The sequence below is a fragment of the Trichomycterus rosablanca genome, chromosome 18, assembly GCF_030014385.1.
Source record: "Trichomycterus rosablanca isolate fTriRos1 chromosome 18, fTriRos1.hap1, whole genome shotgun sequence".
Classification (NCBI taxonomy): Eukaryota; Metazoa; Chordata; class Actinopteri; order Siluriformes; family Trichomycteridae; genus Trichomycterus; species Trichomycterus rosablanca.
In genome coordinates, this window is record NC_086005.1 from 22,784,910 (window position 1) to 22,803,991 (window position 19,082).

At 39.4% G+C, this 19,082-nt stretch overlaps 1 protein-coding gene across 1 annotated transcript in view; it reads left to right on the forward strand.

The window, feature by feature from the left end:
* The window catches only part of LOC134332786 (roundabout homolog 2-like), a 156,226-nt gene that overhangs the window by 106,883 nt on the left and 30,261 nt on the right, over positions 1–19,082 (forward strand). Inside the window, exons 7-14 of the mRNA XM_063014586.1 lie at positions 574–698; positions 2,368–2,539; positions 7,032–7,237; positions 10,737–10,818; positions 10,905–11,073; positions 12,819–12,985; positions 14,798–14,919; positions 17,470–17,701. Of these exons, the coding sequence (XP_062870656.1) occupies positions 574–698; positions 2,368–2,539; positions 7,032–7,237; positions 10,737–10,818; positions 10,905–11,073; positions 12,819–12,985; positions 14,798–14,919; positions 17,470–17,701 (1,275 nt within the window). The remainder of the gene's footprint in view (positions 1–573; positions 699–2,367; positions 2,540–7,031; positions 7,238–10,736; positions 10,819–10,904; positions 11,074–12,818; positions 12,986–14,797; positions 14,920–17,469; positions 17,702–19,082) is intronic.

Sequence of the window (19,082 nt, forward strand, 5' to 3'; positions counted from 1 at the left end):
TCGGACTGTACAAGATCAGAAATATTGATTTGTCTGACCACAATACACATTTCCACTGTGTGATGGTCCATCCCAGATGCCTCAGAGCCCAGAGAAGTCAATGTTGCTTCTGGACATTGTTAAAATAAGGCTTCTTTTTTGCACAGTAAAGTTTTAAGTGGCATTTGTGGCAGTAATTGTATATTGCTTGATTCTATACCACAATGACTCTACAGCACAACCTAAGGAGAGCAGGAGTGTGACGTGGTTGCAACAAAATCCGTTACAAATAGTTATAATGTTAAATGTGTTAAATGTAATTTATTCTTTATTATATGCAAGTTAAGAAGAAAATAGAAGTACTGTTTATCTTTTATTAAATCAAGAGTAAATCAAAAGTCGATTAAAAAGCATTTCAGTATTCTTGTAATGTTTCTAAAACTACACAGAGTAAACACTATATTCAGCACCTATTTCATACCACCACCAACTGTTAAACATGATCACACTCCAGCTTCTTCTCCCCATTCACTAAAAATAGAACCACCTCTACCTTGCTGTTTCCAATAACACTCTTATGACCTTTTACCCCAGAGGCCCCCCAGTTTGTTGTGCGACCCCGGGACCAGATTGTGATGCAGGGACGCACCGCCGTCTTCCCGTGTGAGGCCAAAGGAAACCCGCAACCCACCGTGTTCTGGCAGAAAGAGGGCAGTAAGGTCAGTGTTTCTTACAGCATGTGTGTATTAATGTAAAGCTGGTTTATGTGTTTGTTTGTGGTACTATGATGTGCTATTAGCTTGCATATTAGTGCAAATGCATTTATGCAGAAATCTGAGGCTGGTAGAGTATACGAAGACCATACATAGGTAAAGATTTTTGTTTTTTGGTAATTTTTTTATCACTCAAGTAAAAGAACAAGTCCTTCAAAATAAATAATAAATAATACAAATAAATAATAATAAAAATAAATAATACATAAACAAATGAATTATAATACATATTTGCAATTTTTATTACAAAATTTTTTTTAAATTAAATTTAAATATATATAAAATATATATATATATATATATATATATATATATATATATATATATATATATATATATAAATTAATAATAATTATATATAATATATATATAATTTAAAAAAAAATAATTGTCTGATAATTATAATACATATTTGTAATTGTTATTACAATTGTTTTTTTTATTAAATTAAAATATATATACATATATATATTTTTGGTAAAAAGTTTTTTTTTCAATCACTCAAGTAAAAGTACAAAATCTTTAAAATATAAAAAAATAATAATATAATAATAAAAAAAAATAAAAAAAATAATTAAATAAATAAAAATTAAATAAATTATTAAATAATTAGTCTGATAATTATAATATATATTTGTAATCTTTATTACAATTTAATTGCATTATTTATCTATCTATTTATTATTTATTTATTTACTTATTTATTTAATTATTTATTTTAATTGTATTTTTTTAATACATTATATGCTCATTCTAAAATTAATACCTGCAACACATTCCAAGTGGGGACAAGTTAATACTAGAAACAAAAACACCCCCTTATATACATAAGAATAGCTGAAAATGCTAATTCTTACCCATCCCACTCATCATTTTAGGCAAAGTATGTCTTTCAATAAAGCGATTAATACAATGATATCAGTGGTGAGAATAAAGTGGTCACCAGCCCTCCTTTGCTTAACTCAGGGGGGTCATCTGTCATCTCAGAATGTATTAATTTATTGAATTCCGTTCATTAGCGCTAATTGAATCTGCTTAATGTCCTTCCTCCACCTTTGAATGAAGGAAAATCTCATTAGAGGCAGGAGAAGATAAGAGATCTCATCTCAAGGCGGCGAGTGGGTGGTGAAGGCTAACTCAACGTCCAGGTTGATGCCCAAGGGCGCGGAGGGCAGCTGAGGTTAATTCGGTTCACACTTTAATTATTAATTAGCCTCTATGTGAAGAACTGAAGAATACTGTATAGTCATTCAGCGCTGTGGTTTTTGTTCCGCCTTTAAACTTCTGTAAAGGAAGTGGCACCTTTGCCCCTGTCATGCTCTGTAAAGGAGGTGGGATGTGTGCTCATCAGCCTCAGTTGTACCTGAACGTTATGCTTACTTTATATAGTGTTGCTTCTTTTTGCAGCTATAACAGCCCCACTTTTCTAATAAACCTTTCAACATGATTCTGGAGGGTGTTGTTGGGAATTATGTGCCCATTTAGTCCAAAGAGCCATAAATGTTTAGTCCAGTGTATCAATATTTGACCTCATTGTTCTGTTCTATTGGATGCTTCTTAGCGATCCATATTCGTGATCAATGCATAATTGTGTCCATTTTCTCGCCGTTTTCAGGACCTGCTTTTCCCAAACCAGCCTCCTCAGGCAGGAAGTCGCTTTTCTGTAGCTCAAAATGGAAATCTAAGCATTACTTCGGTTCAGCGCTCAGATGCAGGCTACTACATCTGCCAGGCTCTTACAGTGGCTGGCAGCATCCTGGCCAAGGCCCAGCTTGAGGTGTCCGACGGTAAGCATATTGAATTTTTAAGCCAAGTTATGACCTTACAACTTTTTTTTTGAAAGTCATGTACCTGCAAACACAACCAGAAATAATAATAATAATAATAATAATAAAAACGTTCACCATCAGCAGAAAAGCAAACCTTGTTTGAAACCTACAATTGACTGTATAGCCATCTACAGTTTAGGTCCCCATAAAGCACCTTTTTTCATTTGTTGTCTTTCATAATAAAAAGTAAGTAATAAGTAATAGGTTATTGTGGGTTATGGGTATTATTATTATGAGCACGAAGTTAGTCACCAGCTGTAATCAATCACTAAAAAGAAAGAGATGAATAATCCAAAAAAAGAATTATGTTGCCGTATGTATATTTTTAAGTAGCATATTGAAAAAAAACCCACAAACTTAGTTGTTTGAGCTTTGAATTTTCAGATTTTGGTCAATATTGAATCACATTAGAAATTACTTTGTCTGGTGGTTGGGTAGACTGTTAAAGTACAAATGTACTATTGTTAATGTACAAAACCAGTTTGAGGTTGCTTATTATTATTATTATAGTAATTGTTATTGCTATCATTATTATTTTTGCCATTATTATTATTGTGATTATTATTATTATTATTATTATTATTATTATTATTATTATTGCCATTTTTATTATTGTGATTATTATTATTATTATTGCCATTATTATTATTGTGATTAGTATTATGATTATTGTTATTATTATTAATATTATTATTATTATTGTTTTGCCATTATTATTATTGTGATTAGTAGTATGATTATTATTATTATTATAATTGTTATTATTATTTTTGCCATTATTATTATTGTGATTAGTAGTATGATTATTATTATTATAGTAATTATTATTATTAGTTTTGCCTTTATTATTATTGTGATTATTATTATTATTATTATTATTATTGTGATTATTATTATTATTATTATTATTATTGTCATTATTATTATTATTGTGATTAGTAGCATGATTATTATTATTATTGTTGTTGTTGTTTGTTGTTAATAATAATAGGTTAATAAGTTAATAATAATAATAATAATAATAATAATAATAATAATTTAAATTTTTTTATACCAAAAAACACTGTATGTTAGGAAGTCAAAAATAAAGAGTAAAAAGAAAAGCTGTTAATTACACTTTAAAGGAAGAAATGTAAAGCATTCATTAAGAGATTATGGGATAGGGTTCCAAAATTTGGGATCAGTAGCACTGATTGACCTTGCCACCCGCTGACGTGACTTGTGCTTAGTAACTTGCAATATCATGCTGACTCAAGCCATTGTATGATGCTAAATAATGGGATAATGGGATCCCATAATGGGATGTACATGTGGCATGTATTCGGAAAGCCTCTGAGCAGTCCGGACCTCTTTCATTAAATGATTACTTGATTCTGTACGCATTTATAGTTCAAACATGGTGTAAACTTTTGAGAGTGTTGTGCATGAAAAATTATTCAAATATTTGAGACACAAACAAGCATAAACTCCTAGCTGGTGTTTGTAAGATATTCTGTTGCCTTTAACTGATGCCACATTATTAGCTGATTGGGAGTCCAATCGATATAAGTGTATCCCCAAATAAAATGAATTAAAAATGAAAATGTAGCATGTAGCTCTGCTAGCATTAGTGACCGAGTTTAATTCCAACTGAAGCCAGAAATTCCCAACAGATTTGCTAGTGTACAAACACAGAACACATGTAACCCCCACCATACCAAAACAGCAGCCTGAATCTAACAATCTGTTTCATTTCATCCTTATTATATTTTGCTCCAAATTCAATATCGTCCGCAAAGCAAATCGAATTTTACTCTACACACGCCGGCTCAATACGCCACTTTTCCGCGCAGATGCGAAACGACTTCAAAAGAATTCTTTAACAAACCCTCATCAGCATTTCGTTCAGGCTCGGAGGAGAAAACGACTTTGGATGGCCTGAAAAGCGGTCGAAGCCCATAAAACGTAGCGCCGGGGCCGCTGATGGAGAGAGACACATTTACACCCACTTCTACTCTCGAAGAGTATCATTATCTTAAGTGCCGTGGCGCCGCCGGTTGGGAGCCGTATTCTGCTTCCTTTCCATTTTGTCTTGGCCTGCTCGCGCAGACATTATTGAATTAACATCTGCTCGAGGCCCTCTCCGCTGAAGGAGAGCGTTTCCCTCGAAGCCTCGACCGTCGGGCCGCCGCGCATACTGAACGGGCGAGGGGAGGGGAGCGGGAAGAGAGCGAGGAGGGAGGAAAGGAGAGAAGGTAGGAGGAAGCAGAGGAGAGGAAGGAGAGAGGAAATTGCTTTAATGAAGATAAAATGGATATTTGCTCGGCTGTGTAATGCGTTTACACCCTCTTATGTAAACGACTAACGTTGTATCACATTCGAGCGCTGTTCCAGGGAGTTATGGAATTTTGGTGTCTGTATTATAGCAAAATAAAAATGCGTCTGGGGATATTTCATAAGAAAGAACTACTTTAAAAGTGAAACTTGAAAGTTTAAAAGTTTTGAATTATGTTCTTATGGCACAACCTTAGCCAAGTGTATATCGTATTGTTACTACACAGCCCTGGGGACCTGGTTTATTCCTTTTTCTCCAATTATCCCCATTTTTGGGTAATTCAGTTTTCTCTTACCTACCAAAACATGCTGCTGGGTTAAATAGATTCTTTTAATTGCCGTAAGGAGTGGGTGTTACTGACTAAACCATGCAATTGACTGTCATTATGTTCGGGGTGTATTCTCCCTTGTGATTTTTAAAGATCTAGAGAAATAAATGAAGAATATAAGAAACATTTGTAAATTTTAATATTGTTTATAGGGTCTATATGTCTTGTTTCTACTGCCACTGTGCCTTTGCGGTGCATATTTAACAGAAGTTAGGTGTATTAGTCTTATACGTCTCATACCTTCTATTTTTTCGCGACGTCCTAAAAAATACGTCTGATCAGGATTTCTAAATCACCAAAAATGTCCAGGATTTGGCTTCTGTAGCCTATGTGCACTATTTCACCTTTCTCTGTATGTCCCGCCTTCTCGCACTTCTCTTAAAAATGCCCAAGCGCAAATGAAAATTCACAGACGAATTACAGAAAAAAGTAATACAGTGTTTCCGTCTCGGTCGGGATCCGTGGGAAGCAGAATGAATAACCTGCAAAGCTGGTACATACGTGTCAGTCAGTGTTAAATAAAGGTGCCAGTTCAGAAAAACACAAAACTGCAACTGAAGTAGAGAGTTTGTCAGGTAAAGACCGGGTAACACAGGAGATGTCGTTACTGCTGCAGAGGGAGTTTTTGCACTTAAAACAGCTACATCTATCACAATACCTGCCCTGTTAAGATGGCTTTTTTCTGATTCTGAAACAGCGTGTACCAAGATATAGGTTATTGTCAACGCCGTGATAGTGCCACATTCTGTCGAATTAGCTCTACTGACGCTAAATTGAAAGTAATAAGATTATCTCACCGTAAATGCATTTGTTATTTGTCTTGTTAAAAAGTAGCTGTTTATTTATTAAAGTTTAATACCATAGTTGCATAGTTATTGATGAATTGGTCAACTATTTAAAACCCTACCCCATACACATTGCATTTACATTTTCAGTATTTACCAGATGCTTCTATCCAAAACCATTTACTGTGACAATATGTTGTCTAAGCAAGTGCAGGTTAAGGGCCTTGCTCAAAGGCCTTGCACAGTGGCATCCTGGCAGTGGTGGGGCTTGAACCAGCAGCCCTTTTGATTACTAGTCCAGTACTTTGACCACTAGGCTACAACTGGTGCTACAGATTACGTGAACTAACTGCCCCCTCCAATCCCGAACCAAACTTTTGCCCGAGTGCAGGTGTCCGTCTGGTCCATGCTGCCATCCTGCCAGTTTTCAGGGTTTCTTTTCAGGGCATCACTGCACAGTACCATGTATTACAGGGCAACAAAGTTCACCTTTAGAGAAGTTTTGAGGGGTGGTAGAACGTCAGAGAAACCTCATTGACTTCAGTAGCACCTGCCAAATACTACATAGGTACCAGAGGTGGGATTAACCTAGAGCTGTTTGGCACCCATACTACCTGTCCATGTGTTTGCTATGCCATATAATTTCTGGCATTATTAAACATATCACGATTTAATACCATAAGATTTACATAGAAACCCACCCACCTACTAAATTGCCTGACTCAAACAGAGGACACAGAAAGCTTTGAGAAAAGGTTGAAATGTGCGAACGAGGACTCTAATTAGCCTCTCGCGCAGGAAAATTTCAAATCCAGCAGGTCGCTGACATGCCATAAGCTCGCACAATCAAAGGTGGCTTTTTTTGCACGGCTAACCACAAGCGCAGGTGCTAAATTTCAAAACACATTCATCACCGAGAGTCGCGAACGCTGGCAATATGCGCCCGTTCTTTCGCAAGGTCAGACAAGGCATGGGAGACTCTTAATGTACATCCAGTCCTTGTGTTTACTTTCTGCTCGACAGCTCTCAAGGACCGCCCACCGCCCATCATTCAGCACGGGCCGACGAATCAGACGGTGGCCGTGGGCAGCATGGCTGTTCTTGGGTGTCGGGCATCTGGAGAGCCCGATCCCACTGTTACTTGGCTGAAGGATGGAGTCGGTCTGCTGGCAAAAGACCCGCGGATGTCCCTGCTGGAGGCTGGCAGTCTGCAGATCCAGAACGTCAAGGTGCGTTTTTGTGCTTTATAACTGCATGTATTATATCAAGGTTAAACAGTCGTAGTATCTATATATCTATATCTACATACACACTACCTGGCTAAAATATATACTTTTTTTAGCCACGCCCATTGACAGTAGAAATTATCATATTAAAATATCATTATCCTTCTGTATATGCCCTTTCTCTAATTGGCACCTGTTTGGTACTGTTTTTAAAAAATCTCAAGGAGCAACAACAGCTCCAGAAGTTACTGTGGTTCTGTCTGACAACCTGTTAAGCTGCCTTGCTGCCTACTGCCTACCTAGGCCGCCTCCTAAGTAAAGAGGATTCTAACTGACATCCAACTTTCCAAGGCAGATTATTTAGACACGCTACCTACTTAGACAGCGATTACGTCATCAGCTGTCCCCGCCTACTTCCGCAGTGTTAGCTTTCTAAGCTAACAGAGTTAGCTTCAGGCCATTCAAACCAATGGGCTGAAGCGACACAACTTGCAAGCATGCCAGCTAATATCTCCCTCTGTGTGTGGAAAACTGTAAATTTTCACTGGCAGTCCCAGGGATTTCATGTTATGGTCAAGCCACCACACACAGACCAAGTGTCACCATGTACAATAGCAAGTGTTTGCTGATTTGGTATAAAGCACAACATCTCTGGACCTTTGTGGAAACAGAACCTATATAGTGATGGATAATGCTTCACCTGCTTAATCTGGCTGTTGAATGAACAAATATGTATGCCTAAAACGTTAAACTTTGGATTACATACGTAGTTTGGGTGGGAAGATTAATTCATCCAGTACTTGTGTGTTTTAAAATTTGTCCAGGCAGTATGGGTAAGGTCTTTTTTTGTTTTTGTGCATGGGACCAAGTTATGCTGGGACAGGAAAGGACATTCTCACTACATGGAAGCTTGTAATTTATTGTCCTGTTAGATGTTTTTATATTCTTATTTTTTACATTATATTTTACTTTCTTTATATATATTTTTAGATTTTATATCTTACTTGTATTTACATTTGTCTTAATTTTTTGATTCTTTCATTTACCTCATTGTAATGTCATTGTGTGATGTTTTTTGTAATAATTCTTATTGCTGCTGCGACACCACAATTTCCCTTCAGGGATTAATAAAGTACTCAATCAATCAATCAAATCAATCAATTACAGTTTTCAGGTCAGGATTTTGCGATGGTCACTCAACTCTCAACTCTAGAGGATTGTTTAGGATCAACATCCTGTTGGAAAACCCATAATCCTCAATCTTCATGATGCCATCTACTTTCCAAAGTGCACTAGTACCTTTATCTACAAAACCCCATAACATGATGCTGCCACCACCATGCTTCACAGTTGGGATGGTAGATGTTGACACTTTGTTCCCTGATGCTTTTAGTTCCCACACCAGTTCTTGTGTTGTTGCCTTTAGGACTGAATTTCCTTCCGCCCTGGGACAGAGTTTATGCCTTCGTTCTGAAAAATACAATATTTGTGTCGTCCCATTTTTTATTCCATATTTCCAAACAGTTGTTTGTATAGTTGCTTGTAGAACCTTTAGTTGTTTGGAAATTGCTCCTCAAGAGGAACCAGACTTTTGGAGATCCACAATTCTTCTTATGAGGTCTTGGCTGAGTTGCTTGGATGTTCCCATTGTATCAAGAACCATTTTTTGGATATCCTAGCTTGTTTAGAAGCTGGGGTCAGAGTTCAGGGGTCAGTTATTGTACAGCAGTCCTAGAGCAGACAGGGTTATAGACTTGCTCAAGGTCCTAACTGTTTGGTAGCTCGAAGCTCTACCCACTAGGCTACCACTGTCCCTGGTACCCTGATCAGAAGCCAATCAGAAGGTCTATTTTTGAAATCCTTTTAAATGTATAAAGAGACAATTCAGTTATGAACTTCTGACCCACTGAAAATCTGACATAAACCTTCCATCTGAAATAAACCTGTCCCCAGTAATCTGCTTTAAAATGACCACTGATTAGAACAATATAGATTTGCTAATTGACTTATTGTAGGGTGACAGGAAATATGTGGAGTAAAAAATCAGGTGTATGTAAACTTTTGGCCTCAACTTAAGTTGGATAAGTGCATACACTTTATAGATGAATAAAGTGAATCGATTTTGTAATAAATTACTAAATGCCTGGGACGTCTTAAGCTCAGCTGTGGCAGCCTGTTCTTTAAGGACACAGCTCTTTATAATGGATTAAAGAAGCACCGGCGCATTCACGGACATCTATGAAACGAATATAAAATGCCCACACCGCTCTTACCTGAACGCTTATCTCCCTTTGAATGTCGATTTTACTTAAATCTCTTGTCTCTGAGTTGATTTAATAAAGCAAAAGCGATCGAGGAACGAGCCGGCAGGACTGACACCTATCCAGGAGCGTGGATAAGAAAATTATAGACAGATCGAGAGACAGAAAGGCAACCAAGAAGTGAGAATGAGAGCGCTCTTGTTATTACGCAATCAGTACTAAGTGGATGTTGGGTTACTGCATTCGTCTGTAGATCTACGGACAACGTGCACGTTCAGAGTTCTAAATAAAATGTATTACCATAATTATTAGCAGCGCTTTTGCAAGTCACATAATAAAGCAGCGATATGCTTCCTATATGAACATCTGAAAGCTCAAAGCTTTTATTGTTTATTAAAACTGTGGGTCATTTTAAAGCAGAACCTCAATCAAGAGTCCGGTAGGAGCAATAATTCACATTAGGCATTTAGCAGACACATTTATCAAAAGCAACTTACAGTACTGTGACAGTATACAGTCTGAGCAATTGAGGGTTAAGGGCCTTGCTCAATGGCCCAACAGCAGCAACCTGGCAGTGGTGGGGCTTGAACCAGAGACCTTCTAATTACTAGTCCAGTACCTTGACTGCTAGGCTACAACTGCAGTGCCATCCGGCTGGGCTGGGCGGCTATATGAACAACGATTGGCTTGTTGTTCATACAGGCAGGGAATAGCCAGACCTCATAACTGATGCAATTACGACCTCTGCTGGCTGATTGATGGCATCTGCACATAGTTGAGGAATGATGCTGATCAGGGTGTGGCTCTCCATACACAATGCTGATTCGCATATGAACTCGTCTCATGCAGGTGAAAAGATGCAGTTGGCTACTGCACACGTGTCGGAGGGGTGTGTTAGTTCTCTCTCTTCAATCGGGGCAATCTCTTCAAGCATAACACTTGGGTAAAAATTGGACGCACTAACAGATCAGGAGAAAAGGGGGAAAATGCAGGGTAATTAAATAGGAATGAAGTGTTACACCAAATTCTTTATGTTCTGGCTTTAAGACACCCTATTTGGGATCTAGATTTTTTATAAATGTGCAGTCTTATCTTGAACTTTTTGTTCATTCGAGCGTTTGTCCTGCATTTGCATATCTGTGCTGGCTGATCTGTGCTAATAGAAGCAAAATAAGTTAAATTTAGCATTTTTTTTATTCAAACATAAATGCATCACTAACTGATGTGCTAATATTCTCCAGCTTTCAGACTTGGGTATGTACACATGTGTGGCTACCAGCTCCAGCGGAGAGACCTCATGGGGCGCCTTCTTAGACATCAAAGGTTCTTCTATCTTATCCTTTCTCATCAAACACTTTCTAGAATTTTTTCTTCCTTTTTTAACTCAGCTTGTTTGTTGAATTTTTCAGACCCGACCGAACTCACAGACTCCACAGTATCCCACAATGCCACGTCCGTGTTGGGCTCGCCGTCTAAACCGGAGGTCACTGATGTCACCAAGAACAGCGTTTCACTGTCGTGGGATTCGGGATCTGAGGACGCTTCATCTACGTCTTTCTATGTCATTGAGGCTTTTGGGTATGTCCACAAAGAAATGATGGTTTGGGGGTTGGTAGAGGGTACTCAGTGCCCTTCATGCTCGTTGCACAGATGTATTAGTTCAGTCCGGCACCGGGGTTGCCTACAGCGAGTGCCAGAGTTGATGGATTCAGTGGTTTATTTATTGAGAGAGCAGTGGTGCCATGCCATGCCAGAGCATCAGTGCCCGGTGTGTTATGGCTCATTGTTTTCAGTCAGTACTCAGAAGTCTGATGTGTGTAACTGAGTTTATAAAAGGGCTTTGTTTTACAAGTGTTCTTGAATACGTCTAAAATGCATCATATTTTATGTTTATTAATGTTTTTAATGTTTTTTAATGATTTCCTTTAGCAGTACCTACTGAGTGCATGACGTCAGTCGTATTTGGCTCCAGTCATTGTTTGGCAACATTAAGCGCAGTCTTAAAAGTGCTGTCTGCAGGGCGCTCAGGTGGCGCAGCGGGATAATCTGCCAACACACCAGCGTTCAAATCTCGACTCTGCAACCGGTCGGCTGGGCGCCCTCTAGCAGGCATAATTGGCCTCCAATGTGCTAGGGTGGGAAATGACCGGATTAAAACAGGGGTGGGGCTGTGGAAGGACCCTGGTTGCCCAGGGCACCTGCACAGTGGTGGAGGAGCGCAGAGGTCGGGGCGTGGCTCTCTGTGCCGACTTCACGTGCAAATCCACCGGGTTGTGGGTGTAAAAGAAGGGAGCAGTAGACTGTGTCACACCACTAGGGGTAGATTGACTATGCTAAACTGGGAAGAAAAGAGGGTAAAATGCAAAAAAAAAAAAAACCCATTGTTTTACATGAGCCTAAAATATATGCAGTTCAACAGGACCATGGAACGCATTAACAGGTTTTCCATACATCCTTATGGGAAAAAATACCTTGAAACTCAACGCCTTTAAAACTCAACACCAGTCCTAGAACCAATTGATGTTTTGCAGAACATTGTACCAAATTGCATCATAAAATAAATGGTTCCGCTTGTCCATGGCTTCTGCCTGCATGAAGTTACAAACCATGTTGGGCCAGCTGCTATAAATATGTAAATAACTAAGCGACGTTATGCGACAATTATTTTCATTATTATTAATTATTATAGGGCGGCACAGTGGCTTGGTGGGTAGCACTACTGCATCACAGAAAGGAGGTCCTGGGTTAGATTCCCAAGTGGAGCAGTCCATCTCTGGGTACTGGGTGCTCTGGTTTTCTCCCACAGTCTAAAGAAATACAATCAGGTTAATTGAAGATAATAAATTGCCCTAGGTGTGTGTGTGTGTGTGTTTACCCAGTGATGGACTGGCGACCTGTCCGGGGTGGTCCCTTAATTTCGCCCATTGAATCGTACCCACTTCGACCTTGAATCAGATAAACCAGTGGTAAAACAGACAATGAATAAATGGTAAACAATATGATTATTACCCCTTAAGTATGTGTTACCAGAGTGACAGCAGCTCCTCCCGAGATCATCACCGTGACCGTATGTGCCAACAACCGTCTGTGGATTTGAATTTCCACTGCACCAGTCGGAGCATGCTCAGTCCAAGCATTTTTTCCCCAAACTTCAGCTTCAGTTGCATAAACCATTTCACACCAAGCTGGTAGAACCAGGCATACTGCCCAGAATAATATCAGCATTAAAAAAAACCACTCCACCGCCTCGGGCAGCCGTGTGAGACGTAGATGCTTTTTTCCGGCCGATGGGTTTATTGCGTCTCTCTTCTCTGCGTTTGCAGCCAGCTGGTGAGTAACAGCTGGCAGACCGTGGCTGATCATGTAAAGAGCACGCAGTACACGGTCAGAGATCTGCGGCCCAACACCGTCTACGTCTTCATCGTCAGAGCGGTGAACGCACAGGGAGTGGGGGACCCGAGCGCCATGTCTGATCCTGTCCGCACCCAGGGTAACGTGCACTTCACAGTCACTGACATGACAAGTCAAGATGTAGATGACACATGATGTTTTTTGCTTCTGATGACGAACATATATACCGACAAGGCATAACATTATGACCACTGACAGGTGAAGTGAATAACACTGATTATCTCTTCATCACGGCACCTGTTAGTGGGTGGGATATATTAGGCAGCAAGTGAACATTTTATCCTCAAGGTTGATGTTAGAAGCAAAATGAGTTTGACAAGGGCCAAATTGTGATGGCTAGACGACTGGGTCAGAGCATCTCCAAAACTGCAGCCCTTGTGTGGTGTTCCCGGTCTGCAGTGGTCAGTATCTATCAAAAGTGGTTCAAGGAAGAAACAGTAGTAAACCGGCGACAGGGTCATGGGCGACCAAGGCTCATTGATGCACGTGGGAAGCAAAGGCTGGCAACAGACGAGCTCCTGTAGCTCAAATTGCTGAAGAAGTTAATGCTGGTTCTGATAGAAAGGTATCAGAATACACAGTGCATCACTGTTTGTTGTGTATGGTGCAGCAAAAGGGGAACCAACACATTATTAGGAAGGTGGTCATAATGTTATGCCTAATCGGTGTATGTGATACCGGTGGTTTTAAGTTTGTTGACACAAGTTTGTTTTCTAATTATTGATCACAATCATTATTTTCCTTATGCAGATCATAAAATAGTCCACAACATTAGGCTCAAGATTATAAAGTCTGATCAATTAGCCTCTAGTTGATGTCGCGTCCAGTCTACACCTATTTTTTTGCCTCCAAAAACCAGGTGTAAATGGTCAGCAGCCTCTGTTTAGCAGTATTAATCCAGTTCCTTAATCCTTTGGTTATTGGAATTGGTTACTTTTCAACTAATTTAAAAGAATTGCCATTTTAAATCTGCTCATCCATTGGAAGGTGTTAATTGTTTAGGCTTCGTAACTCAAATCAATGCTTCTAATTCATTTTAAATTGGACCAGAGTCGAGACATTACTGTAAGCCAGAACACGCACCTTAAATACACTAAATGGCCAAAAGTATGTGATCATCTGACCATGATCTTTTTGGCATTCTATTCCAAAACTGCTGGCCATCGAGATATCCTGAGCTTTCGAGTTCAATCTCAGATGTGCTATCGACCAGTTGGGCACCCCCACACAGATGTGATCGGGCTGTGTCTGACAGTGGGAAAGGTCCTTGCTGCTTCATTTACATTTACATTTACATTTTCGGCATTTAGCAGACGCTTTCATCCAAAGCGACTTACATTACAGTTACAGAACACAGTCTGAGCAATTGAGGGTTAAGGACCTTGCTCAAGGGCCCAACAGCAGCAACCTGCCAGTTGTGAGGCTCGAACCAGCAACCTTCTGATTACTAGTCCAGTACCTTAAGCACTAGACTACAGCTTGCCCCAGCTTGCTTCAGTTGCCGCCCCAGCTGGCTAACTGATTTACAGATAGTAGAATGTGACTATTTGTGGGTGTCTGCAGCAATGGAGGAAGCTCTAGTTGGGGAACTGGATATGACTAGATTGGAAAAAGAAAGGGAAAATGCAAAAAAAATGGGTGCTGAATCATCTTAGCTCAATAATGAGTTCTGGTGGTTACATACTTTGTGTAGAAAGGTTGATTTAATGGCATATTAGACACACCGGTTACCCAAACTCAGTTTTAAAAATTACATCTATTACCAGATTGATCTCATTGTTCTTTAGCCAGTATCCAAACTTTTTGACATCTAAATGGTTCATTATTTCCAGCATTTCACATGAGTTTCACAAAATGAGTTTTTGATCACCTGATTGTCTCTGTGTATCAGATATCAGTCCAGCAACACAGGGTGTCGATCACCGGCAGGTTCAAAAGGAGCTGGGCGATGTCGTCGTCAACATGCACAGTCCCATGGTGCTCAGCTCGTCTTCTGTGAGGGTGACGTGGACGGTGAGTTCAACCTCAACCTTACACTCTATCATTTATGTATTTATTTATTAATGCCCATTAACCACTATTCACACTCATTCACTCAAAACCAGTCCACCTAATGAAGCTAACGCCCTGTTTACAAGCGTCTGACTTATCTGTGGTCGTTGTGACAGGTCTGTGGGAACTATGAATAGAAAACACTTTTAAAGGCTGTAAAGTAAAAAAAATTTTTTTATACATTTGCTGTTCAGCTCTATAAGCGGAGCTTGGTGGAATGGTGGAGTGAACACACGGACAGCTGGTGTTTCATTAATCTCAGCCCAGTTAGTCTGATGTTTGAATTGGGATAAATGGTTCTGTGTGAAACCGATAGATCACTGTTAGTGCTTGCAGACTGGACTTTGGCTCTCTGGACGCTAGAAACGGTCAGCTCTTTATCTCGTACTATCTCTTGTTTGGCCAGTGATTGTGTGTATGGGCGGCTGGCCTTCCGGTAGTGGAGCTGATATTGCAACTCACAAGCTGGAGCGCTCATGTGCATTTTTATACATGCAACAATTTACATAACAATTCATTTAAATTTTTTACCATTTTATTTCTCCTAATTTGACAATATGAAAATGATAACACACTGAGAAGTGCTGTTACGGATTATTTTCAAGCCTAAATATCAATCAGGAGTTCATACTTTCATTGGAGGAGGCAAGGTGTTGTTGATGCTCGTTCAGAATAATGTCACAAAGCAGATGTTTTCTCCTCACCTCATTTGGTACTTGTAAAGACGGAACTAAAACACGAACGGTTATGATCTGTTCTCCATTCCGTTAGCGCACCGTGGATGATTTAAATATTCATTAGAAACATTTGTCACTCGAAACGTTTGTATAGGAAACGAAAGCATCACATTAAGCAGCTAATGATGAAGTTCTTCTTTAAAAGTTTTAGCCTTGATGGCATAATGCACGTCTGTTCCTATGTAACACGCTATGGCCGAAGGTTGATCGAAGTCGGGTCGATGAGATGATCAGATGAGGGTTTGGGCTGCTGTGCTGTTCGAACCCCCCTGATTATTTAGGATGGACCTGACTTGGTAGAGACACATAACAGAGAGGGAAACCTAGAAGCTTATATGGATTAGATGACAAACAATAACATTTAATAATAAGACTATTATTATATGTGTTGGATGTACAATCCTGATTACTTCTATATTTTCATATTTGTAACACTTGACTGATTCAGATCATCAAACTAAATGATATATAAGACAAACGACGCCCACACACACACACACTGTCAAACCTAGGGGGTCTTTAGTATCTTCAGTTAACCTGACTACATGTCTTTGGACTGTGGGAGGAAACCGGAGCTCCCAGAGGAAACCCCCGCAGACATGGGAGAACATGCAAAATCCACACCGAAAGTACCCAGACCACTCCCCCTGGGAATCAAATCCATTTTCTTTTTGGGAAATAAATTTGTACTTAATGGCTAATAATGTCTGTTGCTCATATCAGAAACTGGAGGGAAAACAGCTCAATGTAACAGCCAGAAAAATACAGTTGAAATCTGGCAACCCAGTTTGTGTATGTGTGTGTGTGAGTGTATGTGTGCTGAAGCATGAGGCAAAAGCAACATTCTTGTTTGTTTTATCCGTTTACAAATTTGTAATCACATTATGTGTTCAAAGGTATCTGGACACCCCTCCTATTAATTGAGTTCAGGACAAAATATATATATTTGTAACACTTACGCTTACTGATAATGAACCCTAATGTAGAGACACGTCTACTCCTTAGCATGTTTCTTTCTTCTCTTCAAGCTTCAGACACAATCCAACCCGCCCACTCATCTACAAAGAGTAGATCAATCTGAAGCATGAGACAATAGCTAAATTATTGTTTGTTTTATCCTTCAAATAACCCACAAATGTGTTTCTTTTCCAAATTCTGAACCACATTGTATGCAGAAAGCAACATGCTTAGACTAATTCTAACAATATCAGAGTGGATCAATCTGTACTAGTGGTTATTAGGACGATCCTCGGTGCTAAGCGAGGCTTTTAGATTGCATACATTAAAGTAATGAAAGCTCACACCACCACTCACACGACACACTACATATCGAGCTGATTTATACGCCATGAGTCGTCGGTAAACAGCTACTTTATTTTAGCAGTAAAAGCTTGCGCTTGTTTCTGCTCCTGTTAACAAGCCATTACGCTGAGTTATGTCCCCTCCTTTAGCAGAACGCGATCCTCCGCACCTATCTGTAGTCTCCCAGGTTTAGTGCTCGGCCCTTCTCATTGTTGTAATGCACTTATTCGGGCGGAGGCCGAGTGCTAGAGCAGTTCATTTGTCTTGATCGTCTCGGCTGGGTTTTTTTCCTAACTCGTTATCTGAAAACAATCACCGTGAGTGTACGTACAGACGGCTTTATTTCACAGATACGACCCAGCGCTTTAGAACTGCTCCTATTTTTGTCCTGTCTAGTGTTCTTTAATAGGTTTCTCCACTGTGCACTTCTTATCGTCTTCTTTCTTCTTTTCTTCTTTTCTGTTTGCGACAGGTTGAGAATCAATCCCAGTTCATTCAGGGGTACCGGGTTCTGTACAGACAGACATCTGGACTTCCCTCTCCAGGAGCCTGGCAGGTCCAGGACCTTAAAGCGCCGTCGGAGCGGGACGTTACGCTACAGGACCTGAAAAAGGGCGTGGTGTACGAGATAAAGGTCCGGCCGTTCTTCAACGAGTTCCAAGGAGTGGACAGCGAGTCCATCACGGCGCGGACTTTAGAAGAAGGTAAAATCATGTGGACGTCTGATCGTGAGCTTGGTGAACGTCCAACGGGCATTAATATGAAGTTGCACCCACATTGCTAGTATAACAGCCTGTATTGATCTGCGAAGGCTTTGCTCAAGATTTTGGAGTGTGTCTAAGGAAATTTCTTCCAAACATGCTATTGTAACCAAAGCTTTTTACAAATGTGACAAAATTAGGATTTAAGGGCCTTGCTCAGGGGTGCCAATGTGGCACCTTGGCCAGCAACTTTTCTGATTACTAGTCCAGTACTTTTACCACTGGGCTGCTGCTGCCTGTTAAAAGATTGTTAATTCAGTCATTAGCAAGGGTGCCCACATACTTTTGGTCAAATAGTCTACATTAAGTAAATCCTAGTAACAAGTCAAAACTCTAGTGTCCTTTGTGACCTTACAAAGCAAAATTATTGTTTGTTTTTTTCTTCAAAAAACCCACAAATGTGTCTCTTTTTCCAAATTTTTAACCACATTATATGTTCAAAAGTATCTGGACACCCCTCCTAGTTATTGAGTTCAAGTACTTTAGCCAAATCAATTGCTATACCACTGTTATATGCAATAAACACACACCAGTATTAGTTATAAAAATAATATCTAACATTTATTTATAATAGCCCTGAATGTAGAGACACGTCTGCTCTTAAGCATGTTCTAAAGTCAAAACTCTAGTATCCTTTGTGACCTATGCTTAGGGAACCTGTTTAAAAAGCCTAGTTATTAAAAAAAAACAGAAATAAAAAAATAAATAAAATATAATTGAAAAAAAAACTAAAAAAAAGAATAAAGAAAAAAAAATAAAGAAAAAAAAAAAATCCAAAAATTGGATGTGGCACAAAAAATCTGTAAGTATAAGGACACTCACGGTTAACTCATCATATGTATATATTTGTAACTGTTTTCACATTCCAGTAGAAATAATGCCACATATATTCATTTTTATTCTATACTATATTTATAAAGTTGTTTATGAGAAGGTTTGTGCAGCATCTGTGCCAAAACTTAGACACCCTGTCTCACCGTATGCCCACTCTGGGACATGCAGACTTTCTTTATGCTTTGACGCACACCGTCTCAGATCCAGACTCCTGCTGTCAACCTGCCTGCCGTATCACTGCCAAGTACCATCAGGCCTGCATTCTAATATTCTTCTTTCTTTCCTCAACCTCGTTCACTAGAAATACAGAACACTCAGAGTCCTGCTTATGGGAGGTTTGGGGAATAAACCAGTGGGCAGCGTCGCATTTATTGCTGTACATTGAAACAAAGTGCTGCATTTAACTCAAATCTGTAGCACTTAGCATTTAAGCATTTAGCATCTCTTCTTGCTTTCTAACACAGGCGCATCGCATGATCGGGAGTATCAG